The sequence below is a fragment of the Cydia strobilella genome, chromosome 8, assembly GCF_947568885.1.
Source record: "Cydia strobilella chromosome 8, ilCydStro3.1, whole genome shotgun sequence".
Lineage (NCBI taxonomy): Eukaryota > Metazoa > Arthropoda > Insecta > Lepidoptera > Tortricidae > Cydia > Cydia strobilella.
Genome location: NC_086048.1, coordinates 6,418,617 through 6,443,663, shown reverse-complemented (window position 1 = coordinate 6,443,663; position 25,047 = coordinate 6,418,617). Strand labels below are relative to the sequence as shown.

Here is a 25,047-nt window from a genome sequence, read left to right as displayed (position 1 = left end):
AAAAACCCGGATCCTCGATCCGGATCCGAATCTCGGATCGGTTTCTTAAATCTGGATGCCGCTTTTGGTCAAAAGGCGTTTTTGTTTTAAGTATGATGTCAAGTATGTTGCCGCTATGGACAAGGGATAAATGCTGCGTCTCCCGGCAAGTGGTCACCGCCGTCGGTGATGCTTATGATTTCTATGTATTTTTTTAATTCAATTTAAAAAAACGTTAACTTACGCCTCGGATTTTTTAGATGACGCACGGTGATAGCGAACCCCTTGCCCCTGGCGGGGACACGGTACTGGATCAGTGCCGCGTTCTGGCGCGCCACCAGCTTGTGCGGCGGGCGGCGGTCGCAGGTTTCAACCACCCGGTCATCATCCCAGGCGTCTGCTGGCCACACCTGCCCGTTCAACTCCCAGCCGTCAACCCACTGTAAGGAAACATTTATTAGAACCGTCATTGAATACGTATATCGGCTACGCACTAGTAAGTGCCGACAGCTTTTATGGAGCTGATTTTGCTGCTTCGTAAATCTACTTTTGGCAGTAAGTAATTCGTTTTTGGACTAGTAAAACGAAACAATCGGAGAGCGATTTGTAAATAACTCTTATGTTACAAAGGGTTACATAAGGGTCAGTCGTGTTTTCGACTTAACACGGTAAGTCGAAAATGAAATGAAATGAAGAAATATAAATAAGAAAATAATTATAATTATGTTATGACCGCGTACGTTTATATAATGCAATTTATCACTTGTATTAAAATTATTAGGTCGTATACAACATACACCTACCTAGCTATGTTTTTATACATTACCTACCTACTTGCTACACAGTAGGTAACAATTATGAAATATAATAAAAAAATACAGATTTATTTTAGTGTTGTTTAAGATTTATTTAGTCATATTTCAGAATTCGATACTTTCTATGACACTTTTATTTATTAAAATTACAATACATTTATGTTTTAGTTCAAGTTTAATATTTATTTTAAGTTTTAATCATAATATTGATAAATATATTATTTTTTGTTAAGATTAATACATAAACATTATCATAAATATTACAGGAAAAAATCATTAATCTCCGTTCTTAATGAAATCTAATTCAAAAGTCAACAGATCGACTCGTACTCTTCTTATTTTTAATTGAAAGCTGAAGAGTTTCAATCGGAAACTATAGTTGAACATAGTAGGTAATCATTATGAAATGCCAGTAGACATTATCGTACTCTCAATAAAATTAAGAACGTGTTTTATTGAGCATGTCTCATTACTTGCATATCAATATCCTGGATATCAAAATCCAAGATTTGCATCGTAATCGAAACATCTTCGATTACTGCATACATAATCGCGTTCATAAAACTCCGCCGTGAACAACCGCCAATTGGCATCTTTCAAAGGGTAAAAACGGGACCCTATTACTAAGACTCCTCTGTTCGTCTGTCTGTCTGTCCGTCTGTCTGTCTGTCTGTCACCAGGCTGTACCTTATGAACCGTGACGTGATAGCTAGACAGTTGAAATTTTCAGAGATAATGTATTTCTGTTGCCGCTATAACAACAAATATGTATATTAAACATATTAATAACGGGTCACTCACGTATTTTAAGTCGAAAACGCTATTTATTATGTTTAATATGCCTGTGCCTCACGGAAGTTTTGTTATTAAAACAAATATATACTATTGTAAACAGCATAAAATAAATATTTAAGTGGGGCTCTCATACAACAAACGTAATTTTTTTGCCGTTTTTTTTTTCGTAATGGTACGGAACCCTTCCTGCGCGAGTCTGACTCGCACTTGGCCGGTTTTTATGTCACTTAGTAACTCCACCCGATAAAATGTGTATTCAAAAAAGTAGTCCACGGAGAGAATTACTGTTTGCTAAGTTTTATTTAGTATATGCAATATTTGCGCCTACCTTGTATTATTCCTATCTTATGATGAGGCAATTCGCATACATTCAGGTATAATTATTTATCATTTTAGGTCAGCGACAAACTGTGTGCTTTGCAAAGTAACAGTTGAAAAACAACAGTCTTCTTAGTCTTCAATTTATAAAAGTAATTGAAGAATGCAATCTCGTTGAATGCAACGTCGTTAAAGGACCTGTATTCAATGCATAATCTATTAAGTTTCCCTATAAAACCTTTTACTCCATTCAATTTACTGGTGAATTCAAATCTCATCTAATCGTGTCAAGTTCAATTGGATATTTTCTTAAAAGTTTTTCCTTCATTTTTATCTAGGTAACTTTGTCTAAAACAAGTTAAAGAGGAAAAAATTGAAGGTAATCTACGATGACAGCAAGATGATTTAGTTTATGAATAGTTAGTCGTCCGGCCCGGCTTATGCTGTCAGACTCGACCGTAAATCCTGTGAGCGGGCAATCACAATTAATTTATTTAACAAAACTACCTGTATAAGGTAAGGTGGGATAAGTCTAACATAGTTTATTTTGCTCGGGGAAAGACAAACAATATGAGGATTCCATACAAGTGATAGTCTTACCCCGGTGATAGTCTTATTTTATACCAACAAATACGATATTTATATGAATTTTCAATGAATTTAACATTATCACATACAAAACAGGGTTCCTGGCCGTAGGTAGCCAATGGGTCAAACACATTTCAGAAAAATGACACTTCTGTACAAAACGTCAAAAATTAACGGACCGGGTAGGTATATGTGTAACACCTTTTTCTTATTTAAGTCTCAAGTAGTGATAAAATGTATCCCGCCTGTAAGGATGTAGGTAATTAAAATATAATAAACCGGACAACTGAGAGTCGGACTCGCCCACCGAGTGTTCAGTACTTTTTAGTATTTGTTGCTGTAGCGGCAACACGTGGGTTACGTGTGTCTCTGAAAATTTAAATTTCTGGTGACAGACGGACAGACGGACAGCGGAGTCTTAGTAATGGGGTCCCGTTTTTACCCTTCGGGTACGGAACCCTAATTAGCTTTTGATTCTCTTTACTTTTCGATATCTACAGGAAAGACGCGAACGAGCTAAACATACCTACAATAAAATGTGTATGCCCCCAGTATGTATTTCAAAGATTTTTCGTTATCTATAGATAATCCCAGTGATTTAATTTCATCGGTAGACTTACTGCAACCAATCCTCCATTCTCGCAGGGCACATCCAGGTAGTTAAAGGTAACTTGGATACGTTTATCTGGGTCCGCTATCATGTAAATGCCGCACACAACTGGCTCGTCTGATGGTGACTTGAAAAATATTTCTCCCTCGTCGGATGTCATCAGAAAACAGTCTAAGGGAAAAACAATAAAAACTTACGTAGGAGCTACAGATATAAGAATGTTGATTGATCAATTATAAAAAATATAGATTAAAAATATATAAATTGGAAAAATAAGGTCTATGATGGTCAACTGATGAAATTTTACGTAGGTAATTTTAAAATACAACGATTTTACTAGTAACTTATCTTGTTCTCATTCGGCTCGTAATTTGAAATTGGCCAATTTTAAATGATTTGTGTCAGAGTTTGCCCCTGTAAACACTAGGTGTCGCGTTGAATACAAATGGTTCAAGCTAACCTCATTAAGAATGATATTTAAATCTTGTAAGCTTCGATTTGAATAAATAATTCGGATTATTTTAAATTATAGCTTAGCAGATAATAGAACTATCATAAAATTAATGAAACATAGTTAACTACACATGTACTAGTGTATTATCTTTTCATCTATGGGAGACCCGAATCGGGCATCAGTTTTTGCGGCAGTTTTAAATTCAAAATTTGAACTTTAAGGTCACTATTTAAATAGCACATTTTTGACAGGCCACAGATGAAATGCTATATTATAACTATTAATGCTACCTATTATTCATAATCGCCTGTCAAAGCTAACATGTCATTGATTAGCTTTTACACAAGAGGAATTAAATAAATACTTTCGTATACAGTTTCTTTTATCTCGACTCCGGTTACCAGGGTATTACCATTACTAATAAATTAAAGGCCTTACCTTCGTTAGGATCTATTACTCGGTGTGTAGGCCTTTCAACCCGCCTTCCCCGCTGATACCAGGAAACGCCTCGCGTCGATGTTCTTTGACGACCACGGCCCAACTCCTAGAAATAAAACATCTCTTAAAAATGAAGTCGTAATCATTTTATGGGTCGTGAATTCCATTCACATGTCGGTTGCAATATTCGAAATGACGATACACATTTTGTATTCATAGTATCGTTTATTACTCAAACGAAGAGTCGAAGTTATCCTTTATGAGGTAATATAATCGAGATCGCAACGGAAATGCGTAGGTGGAAACCCTTTGAGAAGCGAAATCATGTAGCTCTTTAGAGATTGTGATCAGATCTGTTTTATCTTCTTAGCCGATTATCTACAAATCTTTTTTTTTTCTCCACAAATCATTATTCTTTTAACATTTTCTTATCACGCAAACGCAATGTAAGCAAAGTCAACTGAGTAGGTACAGGTGACATAGAAATAGAGAAATAAAGTCCGTGTACACTCTTCTGTGTGTTTACTCTCTAGATTAAATAAATTGCATAACATAATTCGATATCGATGTCATTATTTCATTTATACGAGATAAATGGAATTGGATTTAGCACACGTTATATCACAACGTATACACTTGCGAAGGCCACAATATGGATTATAAATGAAAAACAATATGAAAACCAGACCACGATATCGCTGCAATATGTTACACAAGCTGTTCGCAGTGTTGGAAAGTGTCAAAGTCGCAACGGCCATCCTCTGTTTTCCGGTATTATTTGAAAACTTTTCATACTATTCACCTAATGGCCAATATTTTAGACTAAGTAGCTTTACTTAATATCTTACTCGCCATAGCTAGTATTATATGATCTGTGCCATAGCTATTTAATTAAAGGTACCTACTTTTAACGATAAAGAATGTAAAACCTCATTAGTTTCCGTAAATCTTGGAGGTTATACTATACCTACGTATAGTAGCTACGTATTACCTATATTCAATTTCGATGTTTGTTAGGTACTCTATTACCTAGGTACTCTATTAAGCTACAACAGGTGATCAGATTTGAGCAAAATTTGGCATACCAGATCCCTGTTCATATTTAAACAAAAACGTTACTTTTGACACTGACATATCTAATCCATATCGTATCTAGACCATATCTAGACGTAATATCCGACGTTTCTTAAAATTCGAATAATAATTTTATGGGTCGTGAATTCCATATGATTCCATTCACATGTCGGTTGGAATATTCGAAATAACGATACACATTTTGTATTCATAGTATCGTTTATTACTTATATTACGCTAAATTCGAATCGAGCAGATAGGTTCAAACATGTTAGATAGTTCAGTATAAATTACTTATTACTTAATTTTACCGGGATATCGATGGCTTTGAACGTCTTCTAGAATACTATTCTTTTTCTTCATTATAAAAAAATCCGTTGCGTCAAAGATCCCACTGATCATATTTTAATAGTTTGATTGATTCTCAACCACGCTGAAACGGCGGCGCGACAACCTTGTAAAATATAACTAAATACTTTTTTATTCCCCGTATATGGGAGTGAGAACAATGGTACAATCAACGGCTTTTACACAAAGTTATTTAGACAAGGCCTATTATGTGGAAAAGTGTGGCCTCTGCGTTCAGTTCCATTTCAGCTACATTCTTTTTCAATTATTTTTTACGTTGACTCACAAAGCCGTTTACTGTCGCGGCCTTTGCTAAAGCGAACATGCAAAGTTTATGTTGCCTTCAAAGCTTTTGTCAAACGCGGACGCGGTCGCGTTTGCTTGATATTTGTACACATTTCATTTCCACATGATCGAAACTACGAAGTTGACTTGATTCAATAGACATGCGTCGTTGACTTAAAATAAGGAAACTTACGCTAAATGTGTGCCGAAAAAGAAAATGCAGATATTGGAGCTATCAGGAACGGGTAGGTAGCTAAGTTATAGTTATTTGAAGTTACTATATTAAAATCAAATACCATAATCAATATTGGTTACTCATTTTGCATGTCAATGCAATGTTAAAAAAAAATTAAACTCATCAAATGTCTACAACATCTACACCATTTTTATCGTCCTCGACCGAATGCAATTTTAAAACAAAACACCGTACATACACCTCTTCATGTGAAAGCTTGCCTCTCCACTGTTAAAGCCCCTTTTGTTGACTTCCTAAGTCCTGAAACTCTCCGCCGGCAAAAACAGTCTAGAAATTTTGCCGAGAATAATCGCAACTTTAACAATTCACTGTGCAGTGTGGCAATTAAACGATATATTGCAATACTTGTACCTGAACTTCCTGTTTTAGACAGTGTTTGTATTGTTCTATTTTTAACCGACGACTTCAAAAAAGGAGGTTATCAATCTTCAGAACCGATTTGAAAAAATATATTTTTTTGTTTAAATGTATATAGTCTCAAGTTGATCCCGTTTTTGCTAAAACCCAGTTTTGATGATGGGATCCGTAAGGAATCTAGGGAACTCCTCAAAATTTCATCTTATAGGCATATATATATATATAGCGATTTTAGTATTTTCATCAACAAACCAAGCATTTTCATCCAAAACAGTACCATTTGATGAAGTCGAACTGCTGCTTATTGAGCTTACCGTTGTACTTGGTCAATTTGTGTAATACTAATGTGGCGCAACCGGTACATACCGAAAAGAAATTGTTTAAAAGTTTTACTTCAATCGCGCGTAAAGATTACACGCATACACTTTTTTTATTAAAATTTGGTACTAAGTAGGGTAAGCTGGTTGATAGTGGGTTGGTGGTGCACAGTAATTATCGCAAATTCTAAGAAAATGCAAAATATTTGTAGTACTTTTTTCTACATAGTAGGTGCCCCTTGGCAACAAGTTTTTACTAACCTAAGTAAATATTCAATACAGTGAACACAACGACAAGGAGATCTGTTTAAGTGAATATGCTGCGTCGGCAAATATTTACGATTCTTCTTCTTCTTCTTCTTCCTGCCTCTGTCCCAGTTCATCTGGGGTCGGGCCTCCTTGTGCATCGGCGCCAGGATATTCTATCCCGGGTTGTCACTGGTGCAAGCTTCTGGGCTTTCAAATCCTTTTCGACGGTTGACCACCAAGTGGCTGGTGGTCTGCCTCTTCCTCTAGGCCCTGTATTGATGTTAAGTACAGTCTTCACAGAGTAGGTATCGTCGCGGCGCATAACATGTCCATACCAGCGGAGCCTACTTTCTCGGAGTTTTTCTGTTACTGGGGCCACTGAATGAACCCCTGATATGTTCATTCCTTACCCTGTCTAGGCGCGTAACTCCTCCAGCCCATCTCAGCATCTTCATTTCTGCCGTGTGCAGTTGCTGTTCATGCTTGCTAAGGGCTGTCCAGCATTCCGCGCCGTACTAAATATTTACGATTATTAAAGTTTAATGCGTTTATAATATTGTCTTCGTTTACCGCGATAGTTACTCATGAAATAAAACTACATGATATAATCCGCTTTCATAGTTTTATTTAATGCGCTTATCCGATATATATATATTATTACTGTATACATTTATATTTTTTCTTTTTAACTAATTTAATAGGATACTTGCGTGGCAAGCAAGCGTACGGCCCGCCTGATGTTAATCAGTCTCCGTAGCCTATATATGCCTGCAAATCCAGAGGAGTTACATGTGCGTTGCCGACCCTAACACTCCGCACCCTCGTTGAGCTCTGGCAACCTTACTCACCTAAATATTTATTTATATAAAAAAACCATAAATATTTTTTTTTTTACTTATTTAGTCTATTCATTGATCAAATAATTACTTTCAAGCAGATCGCTAGTCGTTTGAGGAATAATAATAATAACCAACGAGTGCAATAATTTAGCAGACGATTTCCATCTTTGATTTACTACAAACCACGGGGTGATTTAGTGTACCCACCCCCTGTTGCACAGTGACTCAATTCCCATTTTTCATTAAAAGCGTTACTAGCACTAAATGGTTAAAAATTTCGATTTTAAAGCCTATAACATAATGAAACTTGAATAAATTATGTCTACAATAAGTTCACAAATCAAATATGTATCACAGTTATTACTCGAGATATGTGCATTACAAAATGGAGTGATCCAGTGTCAACCATCTTACCCTACGTTGTACCAAAATTAAAATTGCCCAACTATTTATTTTCGTATGAAAAAGTGACTTTTAAAACCAACCTCTGAAATAACAAAATATTTTGATAAAGATGTTCTTAAATTAGACTTTATCCACAAAATACGTTCGCCTTACAAAGTAAAAATTGGAGTTAGGATCCAAAGACAAGTATTGACGGCGGATAGAATTCAATTTGTAAAGGTTATGATAGACTGATTTTTATCGTGAAAGTCATGAGTACCATTATTACTAAGGCACACTGTATCAATAAATACTGGTTTTGACAGTCAAAAATTTGGCAATGATTTTCACAAAATACGAAATAAGTAGGTATTTCAAATTCACATGGCATTACTTTCAGATATAAGTAAGCCATTTAATTTACATATAGCTGACGGTAAATAACAACTATTAGGGACTTATATGACGAAACTATAGGAGTTTCGTACGGTTGGATACCACCTTTAAAGCGTTCACTTAATTTTATTGTATGGAAAGTTTCATAGTTGGTTGCTGAGTGACGTTCATCAGACTGCTATTAAATGTGGTTTGTGCAAATGGCTCTTAATAACTTAAGTCGCCATGTAAAACTAGTATGCTTATAAAATATGAAAATCAATCAAGCTTTAGGTAGTATGGCTCCATCGATACTGTCGATGATTTCGCCAACGTCAAAGTGGGATCCACGTGGGATCGAATTAATATTTCAGCCAGTGTACGGTAAATAATAAAATAATGGGCCTCTAGGGCTCTAGCCAGACACGGTTAGAGGTAGAAATACCAAATGCTCTTTGAGCACGACGTTGTTCGGTAGTTATTATTTGTAGTTGACTCGTAAAACCGATAGCTGGATTTTACGAGAAGCACGTGGACTACCGGCCGTTGACTCCAAAATGGTGGTTAAACACGCTTTGAGATTAATTCTCCATTCACTGCACACTACTACATTAGATTACTGTATAATAAAGCTATCGATATTACACTTTAAACAATATTAATGAGCAAAAAACAAAGTAATTAATCACGAGGCTACTATCAAGATGGCGTTCGAACCGGAAGTCAAAATATGAAAAGTTCCCTCAATTCCTTTTAAACACCATTCTCAGAATTGTTACGTAAAGTAGAACTAATCTGATACCTAGAATAGTTTTCAAGTAAAACAATATATTCAATCGGTTCAGAGAACAAGGAAAAATTCAACCGAATTAAGAACAGCATTTTTTGTTTGATGTCATTAATATAATTGTGAAAATTAGCGATAACTGTTTGTACGTCACAACATAATTAGTTCAAATACATTCCACTTTATTTATCGAATCAGATGAGTTGACACGCAAGTTGGTATTAATTACCTATAAATCCCGCTGAATATGCCAATAACAGTAGTTTGTACTCGTAACTGACACAAATTAGGCTCGAGTGGATACATGCAATGACATGCATAGGTATACTTACGCAATAGGCTAGATGACAAATTTTCATTAATAGTATCAATCGATCAGGTATATTTTTAGGATCAAATGTCTATATGGGACCCACTGCATTAAAGCAATACAAAAGTTAGAAATGATAGTCAAAGTCCGACAATCGTATTTCACTCGCGAAACGCTCCTAACAAAACGATAAGTGAACGTGACGTCAAGGTCACTGAGAGCCTATTTTGAATGTATGGACAAAAAAGCTATTTTTGTATTATTTCCATATATTATTTTAATATCTACATTATTGTGATAAATAAAATTGCTCATTTGCTATCTATGTTACTAGATTTTGTTATAATATTCAACATGTGTCATCATCCCTATTTTCTGCAAATATTTGACCATTTAGTTAATTATACAGTCTTTCAGTATCTGGGGGCACGGCAGTGCCCCCGCCAAGTCGAGCAAAACAAAGAGGCACGGCCGTACCATCCTTTTCTCGAAGCCACTCAGGCCATTTTCAACGTACTGTAATTTTGTGATAGCCAAAGCTAGAGCCCTGAATTTTCAGTTACGTATAGAGCATAACATGATTTAGATATATTCTTAATAACATGTAATTTGAACATGCAGTTTAAGAATTATTGCATGTCAAAATTCCTTAGTTTTGTCACTGACACACTAACGATCATCATACTTCTAAGGTACTTCTAGCAGACCTACAAGCTCCAAATTTGAAACGTAATTAGCTTTCAGCATATTAAGCCAATAAAAACTTAAAAATACTGCAATATCAGTCACGTTTTAAAGATTTAATAACTGCACAAGTAAGTTTGTAATCCTATATAAATATATGCGATAACAAAGTTACGTTTGCAGTTCCTACAATTAGCAGGTTAAGTATAGGTACATTACGTTGTACGATGTGAGTATGAATGAAGATGTGTATACATCGTATGAGTATGGTATGGGCATGAGTACACGAAAAGAAGGACTGCCTACAAAAAGAGAGGAGATCCCATCAAAAACATTACATGTAAAAAGATGCGTCTCGCAACGCAGTTCTTCTACTACAAAAAAGTTTTAAGATGTAATGTGAAACGAAGTCGGTTATTTTAGTCAGTGCCAGGGAGTGTTTAAACCGTAACAATTTTAGATACCTTTATTTTTTTAATACATAAAATGACTTGGCAATCTTTACCTATTCCTTGAATTAGCGGTAACACTGGCGCATAAACTGGAAACTTAACTACATGTTAAAATGATTACATAATAGGTACGTTAACATAAGAGGATTTTCACAATAAAACGTGATAACTTAAATTAAATAAACTGCGAAGACTAAGTCATAACTTACGATTAATAGACAAATACCTACAAAAGCTAACATTGTGTGTATTGATGAGGTATGGCCAAGCAATATATTCAGCCGGGCACATAGGTTGGATTTGTTAGAAGCCTTTACGCGTAGGCACGAAAAGATGCTTATTTTGGAAAATTATCAATGCTAGCCTTTACCGTATTAGGTACCTACATAGTTACAGCTTTGTGAATTGTCATGTCTTTGATCCTCGTTATTCTTTATGTCAGCGGTCTTTATGCCGAATAAGAGGTCTGAAGAGACATAAAACGGAGAGTTTCTAAGACGAATCTGTATGATACAGGCCGTAGGTACGGATACTTTATTTTTCATGTGGGTGGAAAGTTCAGTTATTCAGAGCAATTGTTGAAGTTGTTCTCCAAATTGCGATTTTTGTTTTTTTTTTTCTCTGCCACAACCAATATGGCCCAATAAGTAGTTCACAAAAAAAATTACCTAATATATCGAATATCGTCACCAACAAAAATCAGCTTGTCTCAGGTGCATTATGTGCGTATAGAGCGTATTTTTTTGTATCCCTATGGATTATGAATGGATATGTTATATATAAATTATGAACTTTTTCAGATTGGTAGCTTCATAGTAAATCAAATATTTTAAGTCCCCGGCAAGCTCGGCCAAATTTTACCTTACCATACAAACGGAGTTCCGTTTTCATTTTAAAACTAAGTTTTGGATTGTAATTAAACTTTGCACATACAATGACATGAGGTATATCTAGGTCTGAAATTAGTTTATATGGCTCCAGTTTGTAAAACAAACGAAATAGAGCAAAAACACGTTTTGTATGAAAAAACGTAAATTCGCTGTATTTTTTTAACTATGGTATCTAAAGATACATAAACTAATCCTATTGTAAGTACAAAGTTTCAGAGCAAACTAGCTACTCGTTTTAAAATGAGAGCGGAACTACGTTTGTATGGAGAACCGAGCTTGCCGGAGACCCTTAACCATATCCCATATCTTATACATTACATCACGTTTTGCTATCCTATTTTGCTTAGATCGGTCTCTTGATATCTTTGGTTGAATATCTAACCGTGACAGCTAATTTCCTGGGCTATCTATTTTTTTCCCACAGACGCTTTCCGTAGTAAAATTGACCCTGCAACCGACGGCTTAAAGGATCACTCACTAGACTAGGCCGGGGCCGGGCTTCCGGCGTTTCGTTTTCTATGGAAAGCACCACATGATCACCGATCAGCCGTCATAGAAAATGACATGTCGGACGCTTTGGCCCGGGCCTGGCCCGGTCTAGCGTAAGTCATCCTTAAGTTCGCTTCGATGTCATTTATAATTGTGGTATGAGTGGTAAACTTACAGGTATTGTAACAGCAACACCAACAACAACAACATCAACATACAACACCATACGCCTTCAGCCATTCTCGGGCTCGTATTATCCATGTTTCCACGCCGTACAGCAATATGGGGAATACTAGAGCGCGTACTAGCCGGGTATAAAATGTACCTATTCATAATTCTTTATTATTTTAATCTCAAAATTAAGTTCGTATACTTTTCATAGGTAGGTAATTTATAAAACCGGCCAAGTGCGAGTCGGACTCGCGCACGAAGGGTTCGTACCATTTCGTAAAAAACGGCAAAAAAATCACTTTTGTTGTATGGGAGCCCCACTTAAACATTGACTATTTATCAATTTTATTTTAAGTCATTATTTTATTAGTGAGTCCCTGTAATAGTTTCTGATTAACTGCATAGAAAGTGTAAAGGGTTGGTGATTACCGGAACTCCTTAAAGGAGTCTTATAAAATTTCCCTAAACTTTTTCCTCCTTATTAATTTTTATCTTAGAATACTTATGGCAATCAGAACTAAGTTACAGTTTTGGTTATTTCTGTCAATTAGTACATAAGTATAAGTTAGTAAAATAATTCTAACAATTGAACTTATTGAATAGAATCAGGCGTTACTTTGTGGAAATCCATATTAATTAATACCAAAATATTAATTTGCTAATCCGCGAAAAGATAACTTGCTAGTTAATCACACACCTGCCCTCCCGTCACCCTCCGGCCGCACATAAACGGAACATTAATTGCATGTAAAAATACGCAAGTAAGTATAAAGGGTAAGCACTGACTGACTAGCGATGAAAAAACCGGGAAAAATGCGGGAAAATTTCAAAACGGCTCATTTTTTTAAGTTTCTTTCGAAAAAAACAATATATTTTTCAATATACTTAATTAGGAATTTAAACAGGTAGGTTAAGGTTGCATGTCTAATGTGTTTGTTTATGGCATTGACACTGTCATCACTCATCAGTGGCATTGTGTGTGACGTATTTAATTTTTCTGAATAGAACTGGAAAAAACCGAAACAAAACGAAATTTTGAAAAATTCCCGAAAAAAACATTTGATTTTTCCGGAATTTTCATCCCTATGACTGACTAGCACGTTATCTTTTCGCGGATTAGTAACTTAAATATTTCTAGAGGGTAGATTTTTAACTCTGAACTTTATCTGCACTTACCGGCAAGAACAACCCGTTGATCGCATCGCACATCAACATCACGGCACCGACGTACAGAAACAATTTCATCTTGTTCCAAACTAAAGTCCACAGATATGAGTTCGCAGGAAAGTTGTGGGGTAAGTTTTCGAGCTACCGGCGGGGATAGCGGCGTCGGACTTGCGAATGGGGCGCGAATGCTCCTACTCCCTTTATATGGCTAATAAACGGTTCTGCGCACCCTGAGCTGCGCTTGTCAACTCACTGTTGATTCTTAGCACTTTTTTTCAAACAAATCAATCATTTTATTCACGCTTTAACACACGTGTTTTTAGACATAGAAATCGCCATTACGCAGAATTCCGGTGATAATACTGTCCTGCCACAAATTCGAGAGAGTAATGTTATCACTATACGATCTGCAGCCTACACTATGTTTGTAGCACGAGCGAACTTATCTGTTCATTGTATTTGCATGGTAAATATTTTGAAGTGCGTACTTTAAGGCCGTTCCAATGTTTCCATCGGTTTGCCGCTATCACTGTCACATTTCGCAAGAAAGAACGGGAAAGACCATGCGCCAAGTGTCAATTTTGATCGAATTTTGTCTATTTTTATCTATTTTAAAAACGTTGCTTTACAATATCGAAATTCGAAAACTTGTTTTTTCTTCTTGTTTTGTTTATAGTGTCACATAATAAATAACCGAGTAAAGTTTGATTTAAAGTCCGAGTTGAGGTTACTTTGGGAATTACTTGTATTAAAGATAATCAAGAACTACATATATTTTTTCCACGTCTACGAATATCAACGTCTCTTAGAAAAGTATGGTCATATAAGGAGATTTTTCGCCTTCTGGCTCAGGGAACGGCCTTAAAGGCGGCGGACATTTGATATGAGTTTAAATGTCCGTGCTAAAAATAGACGGAAGTACCTACTTTTACAGCAGAAGCCTCGTCTATTATGGTTGCGCTAAAGTTATCACTTAATTAAGGAACTAGAAATGTACCTCAATAGACCTAACGCAACGTACTACGTAGGCGAATAACACGCGAACGCGAAGCGAAGCGATGCGGCGCTGGGTGAATCAATCCTTTGATACCTATACCCTACGTTGGGCGATCTCGTCGCGAACGCGAACGCCGTGGGCGACATGTTCGCTTAACTACGTAAGACGCTGCGTAACACATATCATTAACCGAAATACTTCCTATGATTCTAAGAAACTAGGTACTGTTTTATTATTAGGTAAAATATAGTGATTTAAACTGTATCTAAGTAAAATCAACAATAGAGCATTGTAAATTAAAGTCGCAAAAATTCACGTTACATGTCACGTCTCGGGACTGAGATGAGGAAATTGTCTCGTAGTGTTTTAATTAAACTGAGTGATAGGCCCATTTCCAGCTCGACTGGGCTTAAAATGAAACTTACAGCTCTACAAGAACAATTATGGCACAAAGAATTGTCTATATATATACTTAATCTACGATACATTACATCGGAAGAGAAAACATCGTGAAAATCGGCCCTTTTATCTTAAGTGATACTCGCGTACGATTTATCGTATTGATATTAATGAGACTCAATACGTCTCCTAGGTAATGCTAAAATTAAATACCAATTGTATACGGACGGAGATAGGTATAGTCATATTTCCCAAATAGGCTGACGAGGCTCAAGTCCTTAGGATCTTCACGACGACTAGTCGTGTCTTTAAACGATCCGCTACAGCAATTACCAGCCTACAACAATTGGTACTACAAGTTTAAGTTTAAAATGTTGGTATGTAGGGACTCTTACGCGAACTCAACATCAAAACCAGACTACCAAGCATCTGTCTACGCAGAATACTGGAGTTTTTCGGTGACATAGTTAGGAAAGAAGGCCACAATCTTGAAAAAGTATCGTTACTGGCAACTGGCAAGGTTAATGGCAAACGACCTAGAGGCCGTAGCCCAACAAGATGGTCAGATCAAGTCCGTTAGTCTACGCTAGACACTCAACTACACGTCGCGCTTCACGATGCCAAAAACAGGCACAGATGGCGGGACAGCGTCAAAGAAGCTGATTCTACGGGGATTTCACGACTCTTAGCAATGAGGAACATAACGCGCGGAGGAGATGTAGGGACTACATAAACGTACAGAACGCAACGTCCTGAAATTAGATTTTAGTCCTCATAATGAAAACATTGAATTACCATATCTGGTTTCCTCACCTTACAACCACGGTCTACGACAAAATTAAGTCAGCACATTATGACTTAATTAAGTCGAATTTATATAGGGCAAAATTAAGCAATAACAAGGTTTCATCACAGTATTATTATGTTACAAGCCCATTTATACTATTATTACTATAATTAAATATACATACTAATGTAAATAGGTACAATCTATGCTAAGATGCAATCTGCGTGATCTTGATCGTTAATGGTCTCGGAAGTAAAAATATGACTAAAACGGTCGTAAACGCTGTGATTATGGTGTAGTCTTACTCTTATTACATTATGAACATAAAATAAAATAAATATGCTTTGCTTAGAAATAGTAAAACGTGAAGCATAAATATTAAATGACAAATAAAACTATTGTACCTTCATAATGATCATTTTTAGGGTTCCGTACCCAAAGGGTAAAAACGGGACCCTATTCTTAAGACTACGTTGGCCGTCTGTCCGTCTGTCCGTCAGTCCGTCTGTCTGTCCGTCTGTCCGTCTGTCTGTCCGTCTGTCACCAGGCTGTACCTCATGAACCGTGATAGCTAGACAGTTGAAATTTTCACAGATGGTGTATTTCTGTTGCCGCTATAACATCAAATACTAAAAACAGAATATAATGAATATTTAAGGGGGGCTCCCATATAACAAACGTGATTGCGTAATGGTACGGAACCCTTCGTGCGCGAGTCCGACTCGCACTTGGCCGGTTTTTTAAATAAGATGGAAAGAGGAAGGTATGAAATTTAGGTGTCCAGTGAGGTACAGTTTATAGTACCTTTATTTTTATTAACTTCTTTTGTACATCATTGGAAGAGTAACTAGACTAGACTTGAGAAGCCCCGGGGAACTAAGAAATGTTTATTTTTTTAAATCCACGTTTAATTAACTGCTATCTGCCCATAAATAGAAACTTGCCAAGAGGGAAGCAACATTGATTTATCAAGATAAAGATTAAAAATATAATGGAATAAAATATCTATTTACACAAGCCTTTTAGCGGCTAGAGTGCGAAAAATAGGAAATTCGCAAAGAATGGCGATAACTTAAAACACGACAGAAGGGAGTGTTTTAAATCGACGCGAGTTGCGAACTACCTATTCGCACATGTATCGTACAACGTTTTACAGTGCATATGGCCCTTTAAATTTTCGCCATAGTCCCGTAATGTACTAATTATCGCACTAGTGCGGTAAGGTAGCATCATATGTACTATAAATATATAGGTATATTTACCACACCAACTCGGAAAGGCTCTTTATACTTCAAAAACATAGCAAAGTTGCATTTTCTCGCGTTGGTGTGGTGAATTTTTTTGTGTTTCACTCGGTAGCAAAGTTTGTTTAACCCTCGAGCCTTGAAACCCTCGCAACGCTCGAGATTTCACTTTTCGAACCACTCACGACGCTCGTAGTTTAAATTTGGTATATTTCGCTTGCTTGGGTATCCATATTAGCATAAGGGGTTAAACTACAACTTTGCTCCCTTACCATTGTAAAACAAATAAATAATGGGTCACTCATAATTTTTAAAGTCGAAGCTTGCTTGACATGTTTCGCTTCATAACGAGGAGTTTTATCGAGAGTCATTCGCATTGGTTAACCGATGCAAACTGTGAGTGAGGCGTTTTAATATAATTATTGTATATTTCTGAGTCTCACAGAGGTATTGTAATAAATCCACCTCTTTATATTGATATGTTTTACCCGTGTGTTTACACATTTACCAAAGGTTATATACTTATATAACCTTTGGTAAATGTGTAAACACTTTAAAATGTTATAACTTTAAAACATTTTAAAGTCTCTCGTTTTGTAGACATAATTAATGTCATTAACGGGTCTAACGGTGTTTAATCTTAATCTATCGATTTGACTTAGGTATTTATTTGGAAGAAACAGATAAAACACAAATTAACTAATTGAGGCTTGTAAAGTATAATGCATAAGATAATATATTTTTATTATAATTTACGACCTCCATTAAACGCATGATCATACTCAAACGACAAAATATTTGTAAAAGATACACAAATACGAGTATAGCGCCAACCGCGCGCCTCTGGGCTGTAGCTTATTCTTTGAACCTCGTTGTGGTGCAGCGAGACGAAATTCACGTACGATCGCAGTGAGCGGGGTGCGGGTACAGAGACGCTGAGACGCTCAAGGACAAATGACCGACTAGCAGGTGATTATTTTTCTGTGCACTATTTTGACCATTTGTCATAGAAAAGAAAACTCTTATACCTGCAAATCTTCAGAAAATCGCGTTTGTACGGGACAACAACGGTAGACAATTTCATGGAATGTTCCATCGGTGAATTGTCATGTCCTTATTTAATGCATTTTGGCATAGGAAACTGAAGTAGAATGGACTTTTTATTACAATTTGTGTAATAAAAAGTCCATTCTAGTTCAGGTAATATCGTAAATGGCAGCCCTGATGTGGAAGCTGATTCTAATTTAACAATTTGTTAAAGACCGTACGATACGATCCGATACGATCTTGACGATCGCCTTGGTGATTGGCGCACACTTCGCATGCACTATTCAGCCTGAGCAATCTTCAAAGTCGTATCAAGATAATATCAAAACGATAACAAGTTGTTACATCTGAATCGTGCTTCCGTATGTTTACGGTGCGACGTGGGGTGAGAGATGTAATACGCGGTAGTTCTAGTCTTATTATCAAACACTTCCAAAGTTTATTTACTTTAATTAACTGAAGAAACATTTCTCGTCACTACAAGTATCTGTCATCCTGCGATAACGAGTTGGTGTAGTCTGTATCTTCTCAAATGATTTTTTCGCCACAGACCCTAATCTGTTAAACAAAAGCCTTTGTTCCTTTTGTGCGTGCGCGTGCCCAATGTTGCTGAGCGCGTGGCCATTGTTGGTGAGCGCATGCCACTCGCTGATAAACAATCGTCAGGTGCTCACCAACAATATGCACGCGCACGCAGAAAAAGAACAATGGCTTTTGTTTAATAGATTAGGGTCTTTGGCGAAAAAATCATTAGAGAAGATGCAGACTATACATTCATATTTTATTTTAAGTAGTTAACTATTCTTTTATTTTATCCCGCAGCAATGAACTAGGTTCATTAACATTTGAGATTTCGAGAATTTGTATGTAAATTTTTGAATTAAAAAAACCTTATTTATGGAGTAAACAAGCCATACAAAATCTGCCAGTTAGACAGAATGGCTTGTTAAACGATTCGGAATTTATTATAAAGAGTACCGTAAAATGGGGTGAGTAGGGTTCGCGGGGAGAGTTGGGTTATGAATGGGGAGGAAGGTATAAAAGGGGGGTGAGATGGGTTTTTAAGGCTACTGCTACAAAAATAATGTATTCCAATTTTAAATGGAGCTATAGTAATACTCGTAATAAATAAAAAAACGATACAACAATCTTCCAAAATCACCATTGTATGAAAACCCATCTCACCCGTGACCCGAATCACGAGGGACTACGAGGTGAGGTGGGATTTCCTGTTTATCGTCAAAGTTATGAAATGGAACTACCCAAAATAAAATAAAAACTAAAATACAAACGTCTGGAACACTTATAATATACACCATTCAGTTTGCATATGTAAAAATAGAATGTTATCGAGGTTTGAATGTCAGTTTTCTTCCTACTCACCCCATTTTACGGTACATTAGGATGTCATTTAAGACGTAATACAATGTTAAAGGAGCTTTTAAATGTTCAAAGAGTTATAAGTTCATGGTTGGTTTAGCCCTAATTTAAATGGCACGGTAATTGAGCAGTGAGTCCAATCTTGCGGTTTGCGTAGGATGGTAGAAGATCAATTAAAATAATGTCAAATTGCTTTTAGCGCGACATTATTTGCATCAAAGTACGAGTATAAATATTATTTAAGGTAATAAATTTAATATTTGTCGGTAAGCATTTTTTTAATATCACGACGGTGGCTAACAAGTATAAGAACCGTATGCCTGGTGGTAAGCGATCACCGTAGTCTATGGACGCCTTAGATACCCTTTAACTTTGCGATGTCTACAGGAATGTCGCGAACGAGCCCTCGAATGCCGGAACCGAAGAGGTACGTACCTACTTTAAAAGGTGTATGAACTATCAGTTCCATTACGTAGAAATGTTTTCTTTGTGTTCAGTTGTCGTCCAGCTGATTAATTCATAATCACCAACTTGTACGTTTTCTTTTTTTGGTATGATTGATTACAATTATTGTCAGCTGAGAAGGCCTGCATATACTTATTTAGCTGTTCAGGTGGGTTCAGTCACTGCGGAAAAGGCAATTTACCAACGTTATATTAAATTATATTATCAAAGTTCATAGTGCTAAATCATACCGGTAGTAATATTCTAGTTAAAGGTAATGCAGCTGTATAATACACGTAGACTCTCACTGAATCATGCTACCAAAATAGCCTTTTGTATGTACTATTAATAACTCAGGTTCACGTAAATTTATCTGTAAAAGTAAAAGCACTGTTGGGTGGATTTTTAAATGTAATTTTTGCGTCATTTTATTGTTCTCTTTTTTCTTTCGATTTTGAGCAAAATAACTACGAGTATGATATCATCAACATCATCATCATCATCATAACTTAAGAGCTTTGCTCTTGCCGGTGGAGTAATTGCCAATGCTTTCCTTCCTGAGCCAGTCTTTTGATTTGCTCGTACGATGCATTCTTTTTCACTTGGCTGAGATATGTGATTCTAGGCTTTCTACTGTTTCTCGTCTTTTCAATTCTGCCCGAAGAATCTTTAGGTAAAAGTTGTCGTTTCGTATCAGGTGTCCTTACATAACTATGACATAGGCAATTAAAATCTTTCGTAATAAATAACTCCTGGAAACCTTAATTATACTCACATGGCAGACTTACTTTGTAATTTAATCTAATAAGATAGTTTTCGCTAGTTACCTGCCAAGGCAACAGAACGGATATCCGGAGGAGCCTTATCAACCATGTAATTAGCCGCTCTAGCCATGTTTCAAATTGTATTATAAAATGATGAGATGCTTATAAACGGGAGAGGGTGTTTTGTTGAGCTTGAGCTTCTGATATACCTACTTTTCATGAACAAGTTGGTAATTTTTTTTTTCTATGCTTTTGTACAACGAGCTGCAGAATTGTATGGGCGCGTTATAAATAAATCCATTTATAAAGTGGACATGACATTTTGCGGCTGGGTGTACATTGGTATTTCTCGGACGGAAATTTGTTACAAATAAGCATCAAATGTGTTCAGAATATATTATATATTTTCTATTTGATCAATTATTATTTTATTATACCTATATTTATCGTAGTATAACACCGAAATATCTTTTGATTCTTGATCGACGGCTGTGTTCTTATTATTTTCTTTGTTTTACGTTTTAGTGCAGAACATACACTATGTTATAGCAGAAAAATAAGTGTCTAGTCTCACACAGCGCTGAAAAGCTAAAATACCTTTACAAAATAATAGGGATCACATGACATGCTACATAGTTACGCATGTATCCACAAAATTATTATAATGGCTTTTGTAATGTTTTCTACTGTAACTGGGTACGGGTAATGTTGGTAGGTATAGTCTGTCAAGCCATTTCCGTCAGTAGAAATAAGCGGCAAATTTAAAAATGTAGGCGCGAAGGGTAATCGTCCTATAAAAAATTTTAATTTCGCGCCTTTTTCTACTAACAAATTTCTTTGACCGGCTATATTATTGAAGAGTCACACGAATCCGATGCCGAAGTTACGCTCTGATTTGAAAACGACGTGCTTAAATTACATGAAACTGGGCATGAACATTCACGCAACATAGGTATGTCTCTATCCGACAAGAAAATGTAGAAAATTATTAAGGGCCCCACTTCCTACGTAATTGTCACACTTTTGATTATGGATGGTATAGAAATGATCGCAATCTCTTATGGCAGAATTGTTGCAAAAGTGACCGCTTTCAGCTTAAAATAATAGTTCCTAATCTCTCCGGTGGCGCTAGTTAGGCTCTGGGACACGAGTATAACATGAACCATATAAGGCAACAAATAACCCGACCAAATTACGTAGGTTGGTTTGGGTAGCATTTCGGTGTATGGTGGCGCCGCCTAATTACTGTTTTTTGATGGACACTTTTCATACATAGAGATTTGGCTCCTTTATATAGTCTCCATGCTTTTGCTTTTTTTTTTTTATGTAAAATGCTTAAACATGGCAACAAATGGCAAATTGTTTAATGCAAGACTCAAACAGTATCTTTAAAAAAAATCTATTACTCTATAGCAGATTTTGCATCAGACGAGCAAGGCTATTAGTGTTTTTTCTAAGACGCTTGTCTCCAACATTGAAATCCATTGTTAATATTTTATATTATTGTAACAGGAATTTATTTAGTTTTTTGTAATTTTTTTCTAGTAAGTAATTGTTAAATTAGATGTCTACTGTGAATTTTTAATCTAATTTTGTAATTGTAATTTGATATTATTATATGTTTATCTTATATTTATCTTCAATATTTAATTAAATTTTTAATATGTAACAATGTACATAATTTTAATTATTAGGCAATTCAAAATTTGTTCAGAATAAAGAAAGGAAGAAACAAAGAAAGAACAATTTAGTAGGTACGGAATATATATATATATATATATTTTTGCATTTTATTTAATTTCTGCTATTTTATTGTCGCACTATTTTCGTTCCTAAAAATTGCATTACAAAGAAATAAAGATGTGTACGACCGAGGAAACCTACATTCCAAATTTAAAATTAAGTTAAGTAAATTACTTAGTTTGTGCTAATCATTACAAATTCATTAGCCGAAAGAAATCCCCCGCATGATGTATTCCTCCCCCAATGACGTCTACAACAGCCAATCGTGCACTGCCGTCGTCCAACGATTTTCTGTGAACGTGACGACATCATCGGTTCACCATGTTGGGGACGTACTTTTGCTGCCACTTCACTTACGGTTCGCTGTCACCACTCACGAACCTTCCTGCCCCAGAGGCAAAGGTTTTTCGAGCAGTTTGCCCCGCCCACAATCATTTCCATCTGAAAACTCCCTGATAAGACTAAGATAAAAATATTCCTACGAAACTATCAGATATCATCTACGTAATCATGTACCTTGGCAATTTTTCCATTGGCCTAGAAACAATGTTACGTCCCTATATTATCTTTTAATACGTAATTGTCATAGCGGATACCTATATTAATTAAAACTTCAGGGCTACTTTGATACATCTTAACGAGTATAACTTTGCGCTGTTGGCTGCCAAGTAGGTACCTGAGCAGTAAAGTATAAAACACCGTGAGTTCCAAGATGTTTGAATCCAGTTTCTGGTAATGAGATATTGGCCGCTTATTCAAGAGAATGCTGATGATTTTCTTTGATGCAAATAATTTTTAATCTAAATTTTAGAGCGTTTTCAATGCTCTAATGTTATTTGAAAATATACGGGAAATTTTATGAGCTATCTAAAAAATATAAGTCTTATTGGTCTCATCTTCCCACCCCTTTTTTTCGACCCCCCCCCCCCCCTCTACAAACTAAAACCGGTCAATTCCTATTCTAGTTCTAGAGACCACGAGGAACACATCCAAAACAGTTTTAGCTAAATATTTAGAAGAAATGTCGACGACTTTTCTCAAAACAGGCTGGTTTTTTCCAGTGTATATAGCATCAAGTTTTATTGCGACTCAGTACATCCTTTTATCTAGGGCGGATTGAGTGGGACATGATAAGGGAGCTAAATGAGACAACCAAGCGCAATGTTCGCTAAATGAGGTGACCGATACTCTCAGACGTGAACGTCAAGATGGCTAGGCCATGTGAAGGTTTTTAACTCTTACTATTAGTACCGAGACACACTGGCTTTCGGTTTGAACTTCTGAAGAGTATTCTTCTGTAAATAAATATGTAGTTTTGTAACGGTGCGTGAAAGGAAAACAATATTAGTAGAGATAGATAGCTAGTTGCTTTACTAGATGTTTAATTTCGGCAAGAAACATTAGGTATATGTAAAAATAGCATAATTAAATAGTCGTATTTACAAAAATGAATTAGACGTAATTTGAGGTAATCTTCCCTCACTAGTGATGTACTAATTCATGTTTGATACATATTAGTAGGTGCTTAGTACACGAGCATTGTCGAAAAACTTTAAAAAATATCTCATAGTCTACCCATTGTGAAGTTTACCTTCAGTCTTAAGTGAAATTGCACTTGGCTAGAAATGACACCACCGCAAAGAAAGCGACACTTGTCTTTCCTTTATTTGTATTTGTACCCTTTCTAGAAAATGACACTTTTGTGATTTAATTAGTAACTATTATTATGGACTAATGCAAGCCTAAAATAAATATCCATTTAGCAAGGTTACAATAAAACTGTTGGGTGTTTGTAATAAAAACGCTATAAAATTAATGGAGACATAGTAGGTATTGTACCTTGATAAGTTTTAGTTCTAACTGAAGGGTCAAAGACATTTGAAAAAAAGGTCTGTTCTGTAGACAATAAAATAAAAGTTAACGACCCGGTTAAGTATATAACAATACCATCGTTTCCTTATTTGAGCCTCAAGTACTGATCATTGTACATATTTCGCATACCTATAAGACTGCAGTGTAAAAAAATGCTTTTAATGCTTTTCACTTTGCAATGTCAACGGGAAAGACGCAATACAATGCAATAAAATGTATGTGTATGACCCAAAATGTAAAATATTACAAGCAAAAGGCAGGTTACCTATATTGAATAAATAATGTAATAAACGCATTAAAATTGCTTTTTGACTGTATAGAGAAACCCCCGCTTTTAAAAAGTCGTTCTACAAATGTCAAAGACCCCATTGATTCGCATTAGTGACAACGGTGCGGTGCCACATGTCACCTGCTCACTGTCCCGGCAAACTCGATAAGCTGAACGCGGTTCCGGATATTTGAATACTAAGAATGGGAGCCAATAAGGGAGGCAATAAGTCTGGTTGAGTTTGTTTTAATAAGAATGGAATACCGTAGTGAGACGACTATTCTCTGTGTGTGATGTGAACGGCGTGGGAAGTCAAATCGATCAAATCCGGTCCATATCCGGGCCGAATCTTCGAACCGAAATTTGGTAGGCTGTGGTAAAATGTTGGCTAATATTATTGCGGTTCCTAATTACTTCTACTCTTTGAAGTACGGTTAATGCTTAACGGTTAAAGTATTATTGGATTCGATTAAGCAAGTTTAATGAAATTTCATGGAACGATAATATTTCTGTCATGTTAGTTATTATGATAATGACTTCAGTTAGATGACTTCAATCTAATTTATTAGAAAGTACGTAAATAGTTCAAGATACATTTATTTGATTGATATTGGACTTCCGGCGCAGTGGCGATGATTTTGTCGTTTTTTTCTGCATTTTGAAGTTCAATG

The 25,047-nt window shown here is 36.1% G+C and overlaps 2 protein-coding genes across 2 annotated transcripts in view; one reads left to right on the top strand and one right to left on the bottom strand.

Annotated features, from left to right (window-relative positions):
- Nucleotides 1–13,884, bottom strand: part of LOC134743538 (corticotropin-releasing factor-binding protein) — a 42,030-nt gene extending 28,146 nt beyond the window's left edge. The window contains exons 1-4 of the mRNA XM_063677030.1: nt 13,441–13,884; nt 3,998–4,103; nt 3,116–3,276; nt 224–419 (exon numbers count right to left, since the gene is read on the bottom strand). Coding sequence (XP_063533100.1) covers nt 224–419; nt 3,116–3,276; nt 3,998–4,103; nt 13,441–13,509 — 532 coding nt within the window. The 5' untranslated portion in view covers nt 13,510–13,884. The remainder of the gene's footprint in view (nt 1–223; nt 420–3,115; nt 3,277–3,997; nt 4,104–13,440) is intronic.
- Nucleotides 1–25,047, top strand: part of LOC134743532 (serine protease nudel) — a 335,679-nt gene that overhangs the window by 266,935 nt on the left and 43,697 nt on the right. The window lies entirely within an intron of this gene.